This window comes from Apodemus sylvaticus, chromosome 7 (genome assembly GCF_947179515.1).
Source record: "Apodemus sylvaticus chromosome 7, mApoSyl1.1, whole genome shotgun sequence".
Classification (NCBI taxonomy): domain Eukaryota; kingdom Metazoa; phylum Chordata; class Mammalia; order Rodentia; family Muridae; genus Apodemus; species Apodemus sylvaticus.
Window position 1 is genome coordinate 68,199,640 of NC_067478.1, and position 13,443 is coordinate 68,213,082.

The window sequence follows — 13,443 nt, forward strand, 5'->3', positions numbered from 1 at the left end:
TTTTTCTCCACTAATCCAAATGAATTAATGTTAAACCCTTAAAATTACTTTCAGAGATTCAATGTATTCAGAAAGCATCGTGTCCAGAAGGGACTCTCGGCTCACCTGCATCGTGAAGGGCGGTTCTTCCCTGAAGGTCCACATGCTCAGTGGGACAGTTGTACTGTTGAGACAGAGTGATGGGGTGATGTGGGAAGGTTTTGTCTTAAAATTCAAGATCCACATTCGAATGAACAGCTGTTATTTAATCTTAAAATATTCCATTTATCAAAGAAAGTAAAGACACTCAGACAATACACTAAATATTTTGACATGAAACAAATAAAATAATGCCACATAACTGTGAACGGAACAGCATTCACCCAACAGGAAACATATGCCCTTACAATAGCCGGGAGTACTGAAAAGATGGTATTGTTTGGGCTTGGTTTTTGTTTTTTCCAGCAAGAGGTAAAATGAATCTAGAGAACAAATCAGTTCTAAGATCAACACAGGCTGGACACTTTGGCCAAAGGCTTCATGCAGCCAAGTGGCTAGCACAAGCCCGCAGCTGCTTGGTGAAAACCCAGGACATTACCCTCATGCTGCGTAAGTTATCTGTGTGGACACAGACGCATGCGAGCCCATGCTCTCCGTCCCACGCCGGCTCTAGGAGCAGATAGCTCTGGCCCCCAGCTCACATCAACAGGAAGGTCAAGTCTTCACTGTTTATTTTTAATACACTGAGTTATGTGATTCATTTCCCCGGCATTTCTGTGTCTTATTGTTCACATTCCTTCACAGAGGATGGAAAAATGACCACTTAAGTGAATAGTTAGGGTTTGCCTGCCACTCTTTGATCTCACATTCTAAGACACCAAGAGCACACTCAATCTTTAGGGTCTCATTTAGAATTGAGTGTCCCCGCCATGTCTACCTGTAGAAGTTTTTGCAGGCACAACGCATGTCCGTACTTAGCCGCCAGGTGAAGTGCATTCCTCCCTACAAAAGCAAACATTTCAAGTCTGTGTGAAGAGTTATTTTCTTCATACAGGAATCTTCACAAAAATACAACATATTTTGCCCAATTGGTTGACAGTATAACAGTATATTTAATTTGTAATCAGGCTTTTAATTCCTAAGATGTTTGACATCTAATGTAACACACACATACACACACACACACACACCCTCTGAAAGCAGCTAAAAATGAATCCTGAAAGTTCCTAATGGGCTGGAGGTCTGTCCTCATGTGCCTCCAAAGCTTCAGCACATAGACACAGTAGCTACACAGTGGCACAGGGATGATTAGAAAGGAAAGGGTAGGTTCTCAAGATGTCTCAGTGGTTAAGAGCACCAGCTACTCTTGCAGAGGTCCTGGATTCAGGTCCCAGTACCCACATGGTGACTCCAACCATCTGTAACTCCAGTCCCAGATTATCTGACACCCTCTTCTGGCCTCACCATGATGTACAGTGTGGGCACAGAAAATGGAAGATGTTAAGAAATTAATGACCCATGATGTATGAAAGGCTGGGGGGGGGGGAGGGGGAGGCCATGAGTAGTCTGAGAGGCTATCTTTACAGGAAAGACCTGTAAAGAACATCAGATACTCTCTCTCTCTCTTTCTCTAAATTATTTGTGGGTAGAGGCATCCATGCACCACAGCAAGTATCTGTGGAGTAGATACAACTACAGGAGCCAGTTCTCTTCTACTGACATGTGGGTCCATGTGGGGATCAAACTCAGGTCACCCAGCTTGAGGGCAAGCACCTTTGTCCACTGAGCCATTCTGTTGTCCCTCCTAACTGTATTTCCTTACACACACTCACTTAGTGAAACGCATAAGGGTTTCCTGGGCAAGGCCAACATCCAACCTGTCATGCCCTTTAGCTCTTTCCACTATCACAAATATCTTCATGTGCAGCTTGCTTTCACAAGCACATTGGCTACAGAAGGGACAAACACATGGGCTTTCAGCACCCACACAGTTTAATGTGAGTTTAAGTAAGCTGTGCGCCTCCCCAGGTCTGATCAGCCAGGTTCTAACAAAAAACCCAGAGAGCACAGGTCTATAGCAGGTCCAGATACAGCACAGCCAACTGCACCCACACGCCCTCTAGTCTGTGGGACACAGCCGTGTCACACTTCAGTTCCTGAGCTGCAGGTGTTTAGTTCAGAGGGCTGGCAAGAGGGCTTAGGGGGCAGAGGCAGTCCTGCCTGCCTGGTGACCCATGGTTCTATCCTCGGGATCCACACGGTAGAAGGAGAGAGTCAATTTCTGCATTTGTCCTCTGACCTCCACGTGCATACTGGGGCGTGTGAGGACAACCTTGCACGCACCCACCCATGCAAACAGTAAATAAAACTATTCATCCGAGTTCATCAAAATCTAATACTCCCCGTGAAGGAAAAGCAACAGCTGTGTCCAAGCACTTGCGTATTACCTTCAATGTGCAAACTCAGCACTGAGATTTAAAGAGACAGAGGGGGTAAGCAAGAGCCAAGAAGAAAAATAAGATTCCAACTGTCTAAACAGCTCATGATATAGCCAGGCAAACCCAGCACAGGCTCCCCATGGGCACTGGTCTCTTGTGGAGCCTGGGACAAGTGACTGAGAACTCAGCTCGTCCTACCCTTGTAGGCTGAGGAGCAGAGAAGTGAGGTGAATTAACACGGTGAAGCCTGTAAGGTACTCAGATGCTACGGAACGGTCACTATCCTTACTGACACCGCGGAGCCAGTTATCTCTTCAGCACAGAAGATACCTAACCGAGTGTCAAATGCCCTTGTCACAGAAAGGACATGGCACAGGATGTGAATATAAACAAAGCAGCGCCTTAAAGTCTTTAAAGTCGGGCGTTGTAGCACCAGCACCAACTGGCAGGTCTGCTGCACTTCCAGCCAAAATCCCCTGTTCTTGACTTCTCTGATGGTGATACTCTGGAGTAAATGGTTTCTCAACCCAGGAGCTCAGGGCTGGAGCAATGGCTCAGTGGTTTAAGAGCACTTGCTGCTCTTACAGAGGACCTGAGCTCAGGTCCCAGTACCCACATCAGCCTGCTCACAGCCTGCTCCAGGGGATTTTACAACCACTTGTGGCCTCTACAGATACTGCGTGTGCTAGCGTGGTACACATTCACAGAGCCAGGCACACAATACATATACGTAAAATAAATCTAAAAATAATTGGTAAGTAAATAAATAAACTAGAGCAGAAAGTGTTATTTCACTTTTTAAGTTAGTTCAGATTTTGAATGTGAGGAGTAGCTCAGGGTGTAACTGCAGGTAGAGTGTTTGCCCCAGCGGATGGAAAGGCCCAATCTTTAGCAAGAAAGAGGGAGGGGAGGGAGGGGTTAATAATAGAGGAGGTGTACCTGCACTGTCCTTGGTTGTAACATCAATGCCATGCGTAAGGATAGCGTTCAGACACTCCAGGTTCCCTTTGGATGCCACGACGTGGAAGCTGAATGAAAGAGAACACGGTTATGCCACGGAAATGAACAAAGGTAATTTAACTGCTCATGGAGCTAGAGATGGCTCAGTGGTTAAGAGCACTGGTTCTCTTCCAGAGGACGCAGGTTCAATTCCCAGCACCCATATGGCAGCTCACAACCATCTGTAACTCTAATCCCAAGGGATCTAACACGCTCGTCTGGCCTCCTTGGGCACAAGGCATGCATGTGCACAGACATATATGCAGGCAAAACACGACACACATTTAAAAAATATTCTACCAACATCATCTCTTATTAACACACAAAACACACACACACACACACACACACACACACACACACACACACACACATACACAGTGTTATAAAGGCTTTGCTTTGTTAGAACACCTTTACAAATAGAACACTTTTAGTTCCCAGATCTGAAATGCTTGAGCTCAGAGAGTAGAGATGGGAATAGTTCTGATTCCCGAACTAGCCAGGGCACTCTAGAAATGTCTCCTTAGTATGAAGCACTTTAACATTGGACAGCTTTGATAAGAGAAAATATTATATTATATTATGTCATTAGCCCTCTACTTTTATTATTTTGCTATCAAAACCCCTGGTGCTTGGAACTGAATAAATATACACAGGAATTTTTCCCCTTGCTTTCTTTTGGTATATGTATATGCCTGTGATATGTGTGTGTGTATGTGTGCGTGTGCGCGTGCACGTGTGTGTGTCTGCATGTGTGTGGGGGGGGGGTGTGTGTGGGTGTGGGTGTGTGTGGGTGTGTGACTGTATATGGAAACCCAACGCTGAGCTGGGAGTCTTCCTTTATCAGGCTGTGTCTTACTCACTGAGGCAGGGTTCCTCACTTGAGCCTGCTCAGCCTGCCTGCCCAGGGCCCACCCATCTCCACTCTCTGAGCTCAAGCTCAGGAGTTGATAGGCAGGCCCCTCCCTGGACCCTGCATCTTCATCAGTTCAGGGATAAGAACTCTGGTCTTTGTGCTTAGGTGACAAGCATTCACCCACTAAGCCACTTTCCCAGCACCCACACTGGAACAATTCTAAAGATTATTTTGTTTGGTTTAAAATATACTGAAACTATCCCAGAAAATTACAGAACAGGGTTAAGACCACAGCAGAACAGACTTTGTCTCTTCAGAATTACCAAGCTAACCCAAGCTTTCTCTCTCCAATGGTGACTAATTGTTGACACTGAATTCTTCCTCTTCTACCCATGTGGCTAACATTTCACACAAGCAGATCCCATAGATCAAGGTCCCTAATGAGGAAGGTCAAGCCTGCTTAAGACATTAACTTTGGGGCTAGAGAGAGGGACCCACAGTTAAGAGTGCTTGCTGCTCTTCCAGACAACTCCTAACCCCCTCATCAGTTGGCTTACCACAGCCCATAACTCTGCACTGGAGGACCCGCCTCTCCTGCCCTCCATTGGCTCCCATAGACATGTGTGCACACATACACATAAAATAAAACCTTTTATCAAATAAACTGGTATTGACAAGAACTCATCCAAATCCAAACTTGTGGGGAGATGGGCATTGTGGGTAAATGACAGAGTCCAAGGGGACAAAGGAAGGAAGTCCTAGGCAAGAGGACCTCCCCTGAAGATGTCAGGAAGAGGGCTTGAAAGTGCAGCCCCACACTGGGCTCACTCTCAGCAGGAGGCTCCTTCCCTGGTCAGAGTGGAGGAGCACATCCCCCCTCCCCCCACCACCCACCCACTGGGGAAGCCTTATTCTCCCAGCACCCCGTTCCTGCCTTCACTAGTCTCTGTAGGATTAACATTTTTATGCCATATAAGTTCAATATTGATCCTTTCTGTGGCTTGTGGGCTCTTCCCACTCAACTGTAAACTCAATAAAAGCAGAGTTTATTGTCTGTTTTACTTTCTGTTACACTCCCAGACACCAGTGGGAAGTCATGCTCTCAACCGTCTGAGCAAGTAAAGCCAAGAGACAAAATCCAGAATAGCTTGCAAATTCATTCTCAAATATCAGGTTATTAGGTGACTCTAGTAATACTAAGACAGGTGACAAACAACCAGGGAATGAGCCCCTCCTAAGGACAGCAGGGCTGTGTGCAGCTCAAAGTACACAGGAGAGCTGTTTTTAACAGACAGACCCATTCTCCATCTTAACAGGAAAATAAATTTGGGCTACAAGCATCATTTGGTCTCCTGAGACATGGAAGGAACTCATACCTCACAACATTGTGTGGCCCTCTGGAGGCAGGAGTGCCCCTCCTTACTAAGGTCTCCTAAGACTATGAGAAAGCCAGCTGGGGCTCATTTGTTTGCACTCCTCAGCTCACAAACTTACAAAGACTGTGATCTTCACAACAGTCCAACTGACGATGACCATGCACACGAGAGCAGAATTCCCAGCTAATCCACAAGCACTGCCTACACTGCAGAGCTATAAATAGCAGGCATGCTTCAGGAAGAAGACATGTCAATCACAGACACGTGTTGTGCACAGAGCTGTACATGACATATGAGAAAACATTTTACAGAAATACTTCTTTGTAACTAAGAGAACCTCTTCTTTTTAAATATATGTAGTGTATGGGGGGCAATGTCTTTATATGGCTGTGTGTCTTCATGTGTACATCTGTGTGTGTGTGTGTGTGTGTGTGTGTGTGTGTGTGTGAACACGTGCGCGCTCATGTGTGCTTGAGGATGTCTCGAGGCCAAAGAAGGAACTGAGAGTATTGGAGCTGGAATTACATGATTATGCACCTGCACTGGATAGCCTTGATCAATAAACTTGATTTCTACCACTACCACCCTCCCCAGTATCTTTCTGGAACCACAATACGCTCAAGAAGTACTTGTTGCTTCTTAAAAGAATTTCAGAACCTTGGGACTAGAGAGATGGTTCTAAGGTTAAGAACACTTGGCTACTCTTATAGAAGACACAGATCTGACTCCCAGTACATATATACAGTGGCTCACAACTGTCTATATCTCCAGTTCCAGAGAATCCAATGCACTTTTCTGGCCTCTGTGGGCTCCTGAATGCTCACATGCATACACTTGGGTGTGCATACAAACATATATACAAATAAAATAAAATATTTTCAAAAGTAAAAATGAAAGCAAAATGTTTTCAAAGTGAAATTGTCTTTAAATTTTTCAAAATTAAGCTAGGCAATGGTGGTGCACACCTTTAATCCCAGAACTTGGGAGGCAGAGGCAGCTTAGTTCCAGAGCTAGTCCTAGGACAGCCAGGGCCACAAAGACAAACCCTGTCTTGAAAAACATAACAAAACAAATTCAAAATTGAAAATAAAACACTTCAAATTAAAATTGCTTTGTCACTAGAGATAATATAGAAGATACATCTGTAACACACATTAAAGTTAATTAAAATACAAAATGCTTTCATTAAGAAAGAATATATAGTTAACATATGAATAAAAAGGGAAACATTCTCCCCTGTGAGTCCCAGGTAGAAGGTACTTCCTACAAAGAAAACCTGGAAGTCTAACAGGGCCTAAGTGTTCACCAAATGACACTGATTCTGTGTGGCCCGGTTAGTAAAGATAATCCCACACATGAACTTTTGACCAGAGAGAGGACACCAGACACTCAAGCAACCGCCCATTCCAAACACCAAAAGAACGAGAATTGTGGGCGCATGCCCAGAGGGCACTATCACCCAGTGTCTTAGCGTTGGAGAAAGAAGAGACCAGACAAACACAACTCACTTGTAGAAATTACATTTTACCATCTGTGCTATGAGCTACATCAAACAGCATTAGATTTGCCAAAAATAAAATAAAATAATAATAATAGGAGAAAGACATAAAAAATAACTTGTTTTTAAGTTAAAAAGAATGCTACTTGATTGGGCACAATAGGACACACCTTTTAATCCCAGCACTGGGGAGGCAGAGGTGGGTGAATCTCCATAGGTTTGAGGCCAGTCTGGTCTACATCTTGGTGAAGTCAGGTAAGGCTACATGGAGATACCCTGTCTCGGTGAAAGCAAACAGACAGACAGACAGACAGACAGACAGAAAGCTGCTGGACAAAACTGAAAGACTGTGAGGCCAACAGTTTCAAGATTTATTGCTGTTAAACCTGAATTTGTAGTATTGCTCGAATGAAACATTCCAAAGTCATAATCTACACCAAACATTAGTGATTAGATTCCTAATATTCACTTCTATATTTAGCATCTCACTTCCAATTACACAATTTTGAAGAAAAAAAAAATCCCCTGCAAGGCTAAGACGGGGATTTTAGGAAATGGGACTTTTCACCTCTAGTGCTGGAAGGGCCCCTGGCTACAGTTGCCAGGCCTGTAATTAGAGTCTTAACAGAATCAAGATCTACCCTTTAACCCAACTGCCTCTCAGCCTCAACAAGAAAGGAAGCAGGGCAGATCTAGGATGGGTGGGGAAGGGCATTGGCTCAGAGGCACAGAGTAAACAGGGAGCCAGTTCACACAAATACAAAGAGGGCAGGTGCTCTGTGTCTCCCTGAGGCACACCAGGTATCCACCTCCTCGCTGTTTTGCTCAGTTTTGCTGAAACAAATGATCTAAATTAAAAACTCAAATTGGGGCTTGGAGGAAAGGACGATGTCCTTCACAGAAAGCTTCCAAGGTGGAAAGCCGGGGCCTTGTCCCAGCTCCAGGCCTCCTGTGGTTGGAAGAAGTTAATCACATTCTGAAGACAGCTCTGTGTCTGTCACTTGGCTGCTCCAAAGATAAAATACGATAAGGAGTGAAGAAAAGTCTGTCAGTGGCAATGCCCGGAAGAGCACAGGCTGGGCTTCGCCTAAAGCTGCACACAGGAAAGTGTTAGGTGGAGCACAATTGTCAGCTTGTCTACATAGTTCCTACTAAACAGTTCTGGGCCAGTCACAACAGGGACAGCCACAATCCACAGGGGGCATTTGGACCCCAGGGCTCTGCCCAGACCTCAGTGACAGGGGATACTCACGCGGATCTGCCTTCCACATCCAGCTTGCCGGGATGGACGCCCTTTTTAGCAAGGATGGAGGCTACTTTCTCCACATCCCCCCTTTCAGCGGCCTTCATCAACCGGTCATCGTACTTATTCCACTCCGCTGAATGCTACAAGAGGAGGAGAAGGAAGGAAATGGCATGGCATGTTAGTCAGCTTTCCTTACGAAGGAAACAGCAGGCCCTGCAGAGAGCATCACTCGGTTCCCAGCTCTACCCCAATTCCCTTTCTCTCTGCTATCCTCACTTGGCCAGGACAGCAGATTATTTATTTATGTATATAATTAGTTACTTGCTAACTTATTGGAGATGGGGTTTTTCTAGGTAGCCCTGGGTGATCTGGAACCAGGCTGGCCTTGAACTCACAGGGATCCATTTATTTTTACCTCCTTAATGCTGGGATTAAAGGTATATAAAACCTTCCCAAATCATGACTCATGAGAAGTCTATTTACCTTAAACTTGAATGAAAATGTATGTTGTACATGTTTAATATCCTGTTAGCATCTTTGGGGCAAAGAAAAAATTAATAATTAATGAACCCCCAGCCCAAGCCAGGCATAACTCCTCAAGCTACCCAGAGAACTACAATTCTGAGGTACTCCTGGCATCAAGTGACGTGAGTGGTGGGGCTGGGCCGTGGCGCCAATGGCTCCCTGTTCTGCTGTGGCCCACGCTTTCACAGATGTCTCCGGTTACTATCTCCCAGCACCCTTAGGTGCAGCTAGTGGAACTCTGTGCACTGTAGCACACTATAATGACTGCTATTTCAAAGGTGTTGGAAATGCAACTGTACACATACAGTATTCAATAGAATAAGGAACGAATCAAACCTACACATTAGGATAAAAAGAAAATAAAGAAGAAAGTATTGCCTTTTTATTTGTTTGTTGTTATTGTTGTTTAAAAGACAGGGTCTTCCTATAGAGCCCAGATTGGCCTCAATCTGAGTCTCCCAAGACATGCACCACCATTGACAGAAGAACTTTTTATTTTTGCAAAAACTTAGTGCATATAAACTTAAAAGGAAGGTAAAGGTCATTTAAAAAACAGAAGGAAGTAGCACACAATATATATTTTAATCAGATCGAGGTTATGTTGGCTTTGGTCCGAGAGCATACTGTGAGGCCAATAACTTGGATCTTTTCTCAGTGCATAGATATACCAGAACATGGGTTGAAACTATAAATATACGGGCTGGAGAGATAGCTTAGTGGTTAAGAGCATTGGCTGCTCTTCCAGAGGATCTGAGTTCAAGTCCCAGCACCCACATGGCAGCTCACAATTGTCCAGTTCTAGGGGATCCAACACCTTCACATAGACATACATGTAGGCAAAAACACCAACGTACATAAAATAAAAAATAAATTACTAAAAAAAGAAAATATAAACTTCTATGTTTACATATATGTGAACATCTATAAGCCCAAGTGTGGTCTAACATTTAGAAAGGAGACCAAGGAGAAGTTAAAATTGGGTGATAGAACACATGCTTCTAAGCACATAAGATTTAATCTTATAAAGTAACACATTGGGGCAGGCAAGATGGTTCAGACACTAAAGGTGCTTGCCACCAAGTCTGACAGCCGAAGCTCACACCCCACAACCCACATGGTCAAAGGGAGAGGCCTGACTCCCAAAAGCTGTCCTCTGATCTCTGGCCGCAGCCATGATGTGTGCACACTCTCATACATACACACATCAAGTTTTTAAAAATGTAATAGTACATTAATTCACTGGTAAACCCCACGCTAAGCAAGTGTTATTTCTGTAACTCTATAAGATGTAAGCATTTTCACGTAATTGGCAAAGTCAATCAATCCTTTGCCCACAAAACCCTCTACATGTTTAACAAAAAAAAAAAAAAAAAATCACAAACTTCCAAAAACCTTCATAATAAATTCTAGCAAGTGACTCCTGAAGTACTTGAAAGAGAAAATACAAAAATTGAACACGAAGACGTTTTTTACTCACTCCTGAGATTTATTTTAATGAACCCTGGTTTGAGCAGCCATAGACTTCAGAAATGAGGGACTGAGGTTAAATTTAGCAACCAACCCGTCTTCCGCTAACTTCCTAAGTCCAAACTGCCAACGCGTGAACAATGTTGACCTCCCGGACTCAAACCTAATTTAGAGTTTTCACCTCACCTTTTTTACTTTAGAGCAGAACAGCCCAGCGCCTGGCTAGGGGAGTAGCAGTGGATTGAGACGGAAGAGACACTGGGCTGTCAGATGCCTGAAGGATTAGGTCATGTTTACCACACAAATACCTGGTCTAAACTGATTAGTTTATCCTTGGACTTAAAACAGCCACAATCCCCAAAGAAACTTGCTGGGCAGCAAAACAGCTCTGCACAGCTCACAAACCACTGCAAATCCCACAGGAAGGCATTCAAAAGAGGAGACAGAGGAGAAGAAGCAGCAGAGGAGGAAGAGGAGGAAATTTTAATGTGATTAAAGTCTAATGCGAGTGAGTAATTTTACGTCCAGCTTCACTAAGCACCATTTCCAGTTCTGGCCAAAGTCAGTTAACAGCACTACCGCCCAGTTGCGAACATTCTATCTTGTACTTTCTAAGGCCAGGCAAACAAAAGCTTTTGTCAGTTGCCATTAATACTGTGGAGACCAGAAGGAAAATCATCGGCACAGAAATTGTCATTAATTAAACAGGATACTTTAAAAGCACACAAGAAGCCTGTGTGCAGATCTGCGTTCCCCAAGATACCTACTGAGTGCTTAGAGGTGCAAGGCAGCCAACAGTGCATCATAGCCAGGCTCCCGATCCGTGCTGCGACCGCGAACGACCCTGCAGTAAGTTACAAATCTCTGCAGCTCACAAAGCCTATCTGCAGATGCCTAGCAAAGGACTCAGCTCCTCGCATGCCGTGCTGCACGTAGCTTGGATCTCTAGGCTTAATTTCTTCATCTTTCGGATCCTTCTCCACCTTCTTAAGGCTGTAAAGGTCTCCTCTTTGCTGCCAAACACAGGATGCAGAGCTGCCCAAGACAGGTATGTAACTCCTCCTCCTCCTCTTTCTTTCTCGTGAGCGGCTGGCTTCCAAAGTCTTCCCCTTTCAGGGACCCCACTGAAAGACACCCCACATCCTGCTTCATCCACGCTGCAGCCCAGGCACTGCTGTGCACAAGACTGGCCACCTCCGAAGTGACCGGTAAACAGTGTGTGGCCTGCATCACATTAGGGCAGTTCTATTTTAGATTCCATAGAACCTGACAGCTGGGTGATAGAAAGGGGCTGAGAACTTGTTGTCAATGCATGCCTTCCCTCTGAGTAACTAAACTCAGGTCTCCTGGGGAAATGACTCAAGCACATTGTGAAACACGCTGACCACGTCAATACAGTCAGTATGAGTGTGTGACGAGGAGACCCGGGGGTGTGAGGGGGACAGACAAATCTAGTTATTCAACAAAACAGTATTTAAAGCCGGTTTCAATCTTAGGGTCATCTATCATGGAGTTACACTAGCCTGAACAAACAGGATATAAAATTCTATTAAAAGCAAATGTGTCATGCTTTCATTTAAGGAAATGCATGCACACACACACACACACACACACACCACCTTGAATGTTAGTTAGTACCCCCGGCTGGCTAGCTTTGCCTACAACCAGGTTTCAGTTTACAACTGCTGCCAGTCTGTCTCCTCACATGTCAAACAAGAAGGGACAACGGCACTCCCAGGCATGGTGGTGGAGACTGTGCCACAAATTTTAATTTAAAACTTTAAATTTAACACTTGGCACTGCATGCCCAAGCTTAGCACCCTGCCTGTTAGACTGAGTAAGCACTGTTTTGGTGGAAAGTCAGATGATCTGGATTCATGGAGAAGAACAAAACACGGTAAAATAAACGGATTAAAGCTGACAGAAGAAAGGCAATCCCAAAGCTGGGCTTCGGTATAGACACAGCTATGTGGGGAAGGGACATCCTTCCATATGTTCTACAACACCAAGATTCTCCACATTACCTAGGCTGCTCCCTCTGCCAGCTCAGGATGTTTAATTTTGGTGTGTGTGTGTGTGTGTGTGCCTGTGTATATGTATCTATGTATGTATCTCAGTGTGTCTGTGTGACTCAGAGTGTATCTGTGTGTGTATGGATGTGTACATGCCTGTTTACTGTGTGTTCTACATACCACATCAGCATGAGAATAACTTATAGATCCTCTAAAAGACATACTCAGGAACACTGTTTCCTGAATATGTGACACATTTCAAGCCATGCTTAGGGGAAAGAGGTGACTGTCCCACCAGAGATCACACTGCCTATAGAAAATGCTGCATGAGCTCCAACAAGAAACCGGTTCCCTCCAGTTGTAATGTAAGCCATGAGGCCCATATTCTAATTATAAAGCACATATAGTCACACGCCCTGTTGAATTCTTTTGGAAACAATGAGGTGTTTTTCTCCCAGACCACATAAGATAGCAAGGGTCACTTGGCCCCAGAGGCTCCGCCTAGCCTAGTCTCTCTTCTTCAGGGGAGATCCAGGCTGGAACCCAGGCCTTGGCCTTCTGAGTAACAGAGCAAGCACATTCTTTCTAGAAATAGCCAGCAAAGGCAGAGAAAAAAAAAAAATGAGGGGAGCCTGGAATGACTCTCCAAAGTTACACAAGGGCCTCTCAGTTTAGGAGAGATGGGCTATGTACCCTCATAAAGATGACTGCCCCACACGCCACCATCCAGTTCTATTCATACCCACCCCACAATGGCTTCCTAAGGACCAGAGTACAGCCCTGACTCTGCTGCCTGAAGACCTGGAAGGATATTCCCTAACTTTACTTGAGTCACTCTCAAAAATGGCACGTCCTCAGAGGCCTCCGCAACCCCTCTGCCTGAGTATACTGGCCACCACTCCACCCCTCCCAACCCATCCCCCTAACTTGTACAATGGACCCTTCTTCAAATTGCAGTCACCTCTGCCCTTATACCCTATTTCCACCTACTTCTACAACCCCTCCAACATTTATACACAACAAAGGTCTCAGTTGTCTGTCTTGAAG

At 44.8% G+C, this 13,443-nt stretch overlaps 1 protein-coding gene across 2 annotated transcripts in view; it reads right to left on the reverse strand.

The window, feature by feature from the left end:
* Uaca (uveal autoantigen with coiled-coil domains and ankyrin repeats) overlaps positions 1 to 13,443 on the reverse strand; it is an 88,150-nt gene that overhangs the window by 30,169 nt on the left and 44,538 nt on the right. The window contains exons 1-5 of one of the 2 annotated variants that reach the window (XM_052188130.1): positions 11,152 to 11,641; positions 8,399 to 8,532; positions 3,357 to 3,445; positions 917 to 981; positions 106 to 163 (exon numbers count right to left, since the gene is read on the reverse strand). In XM_052188130.1, the coding sequence (XP_052044090.1) occupies positions 106 to 163; positions 917 to 981; positions 3,357 to 3,445; positions 8,399 to 8,532; positions 11,152 to 11,190 (385 nt within the window). In that variant the 5' untranslated portion in view covers positions 11,191 to 11,641. Of the gene's footprint in view, positions 1 to 105; positions 164 to 916; positions 982 to 3,356; positions 3,446 to 8,398; positions 8,533 to 11,151; positions 11,642 to 13,443 lie in introns of those variants that run through there. The other variant, XM_052188129.1, reaches the window with a different exon arrangement.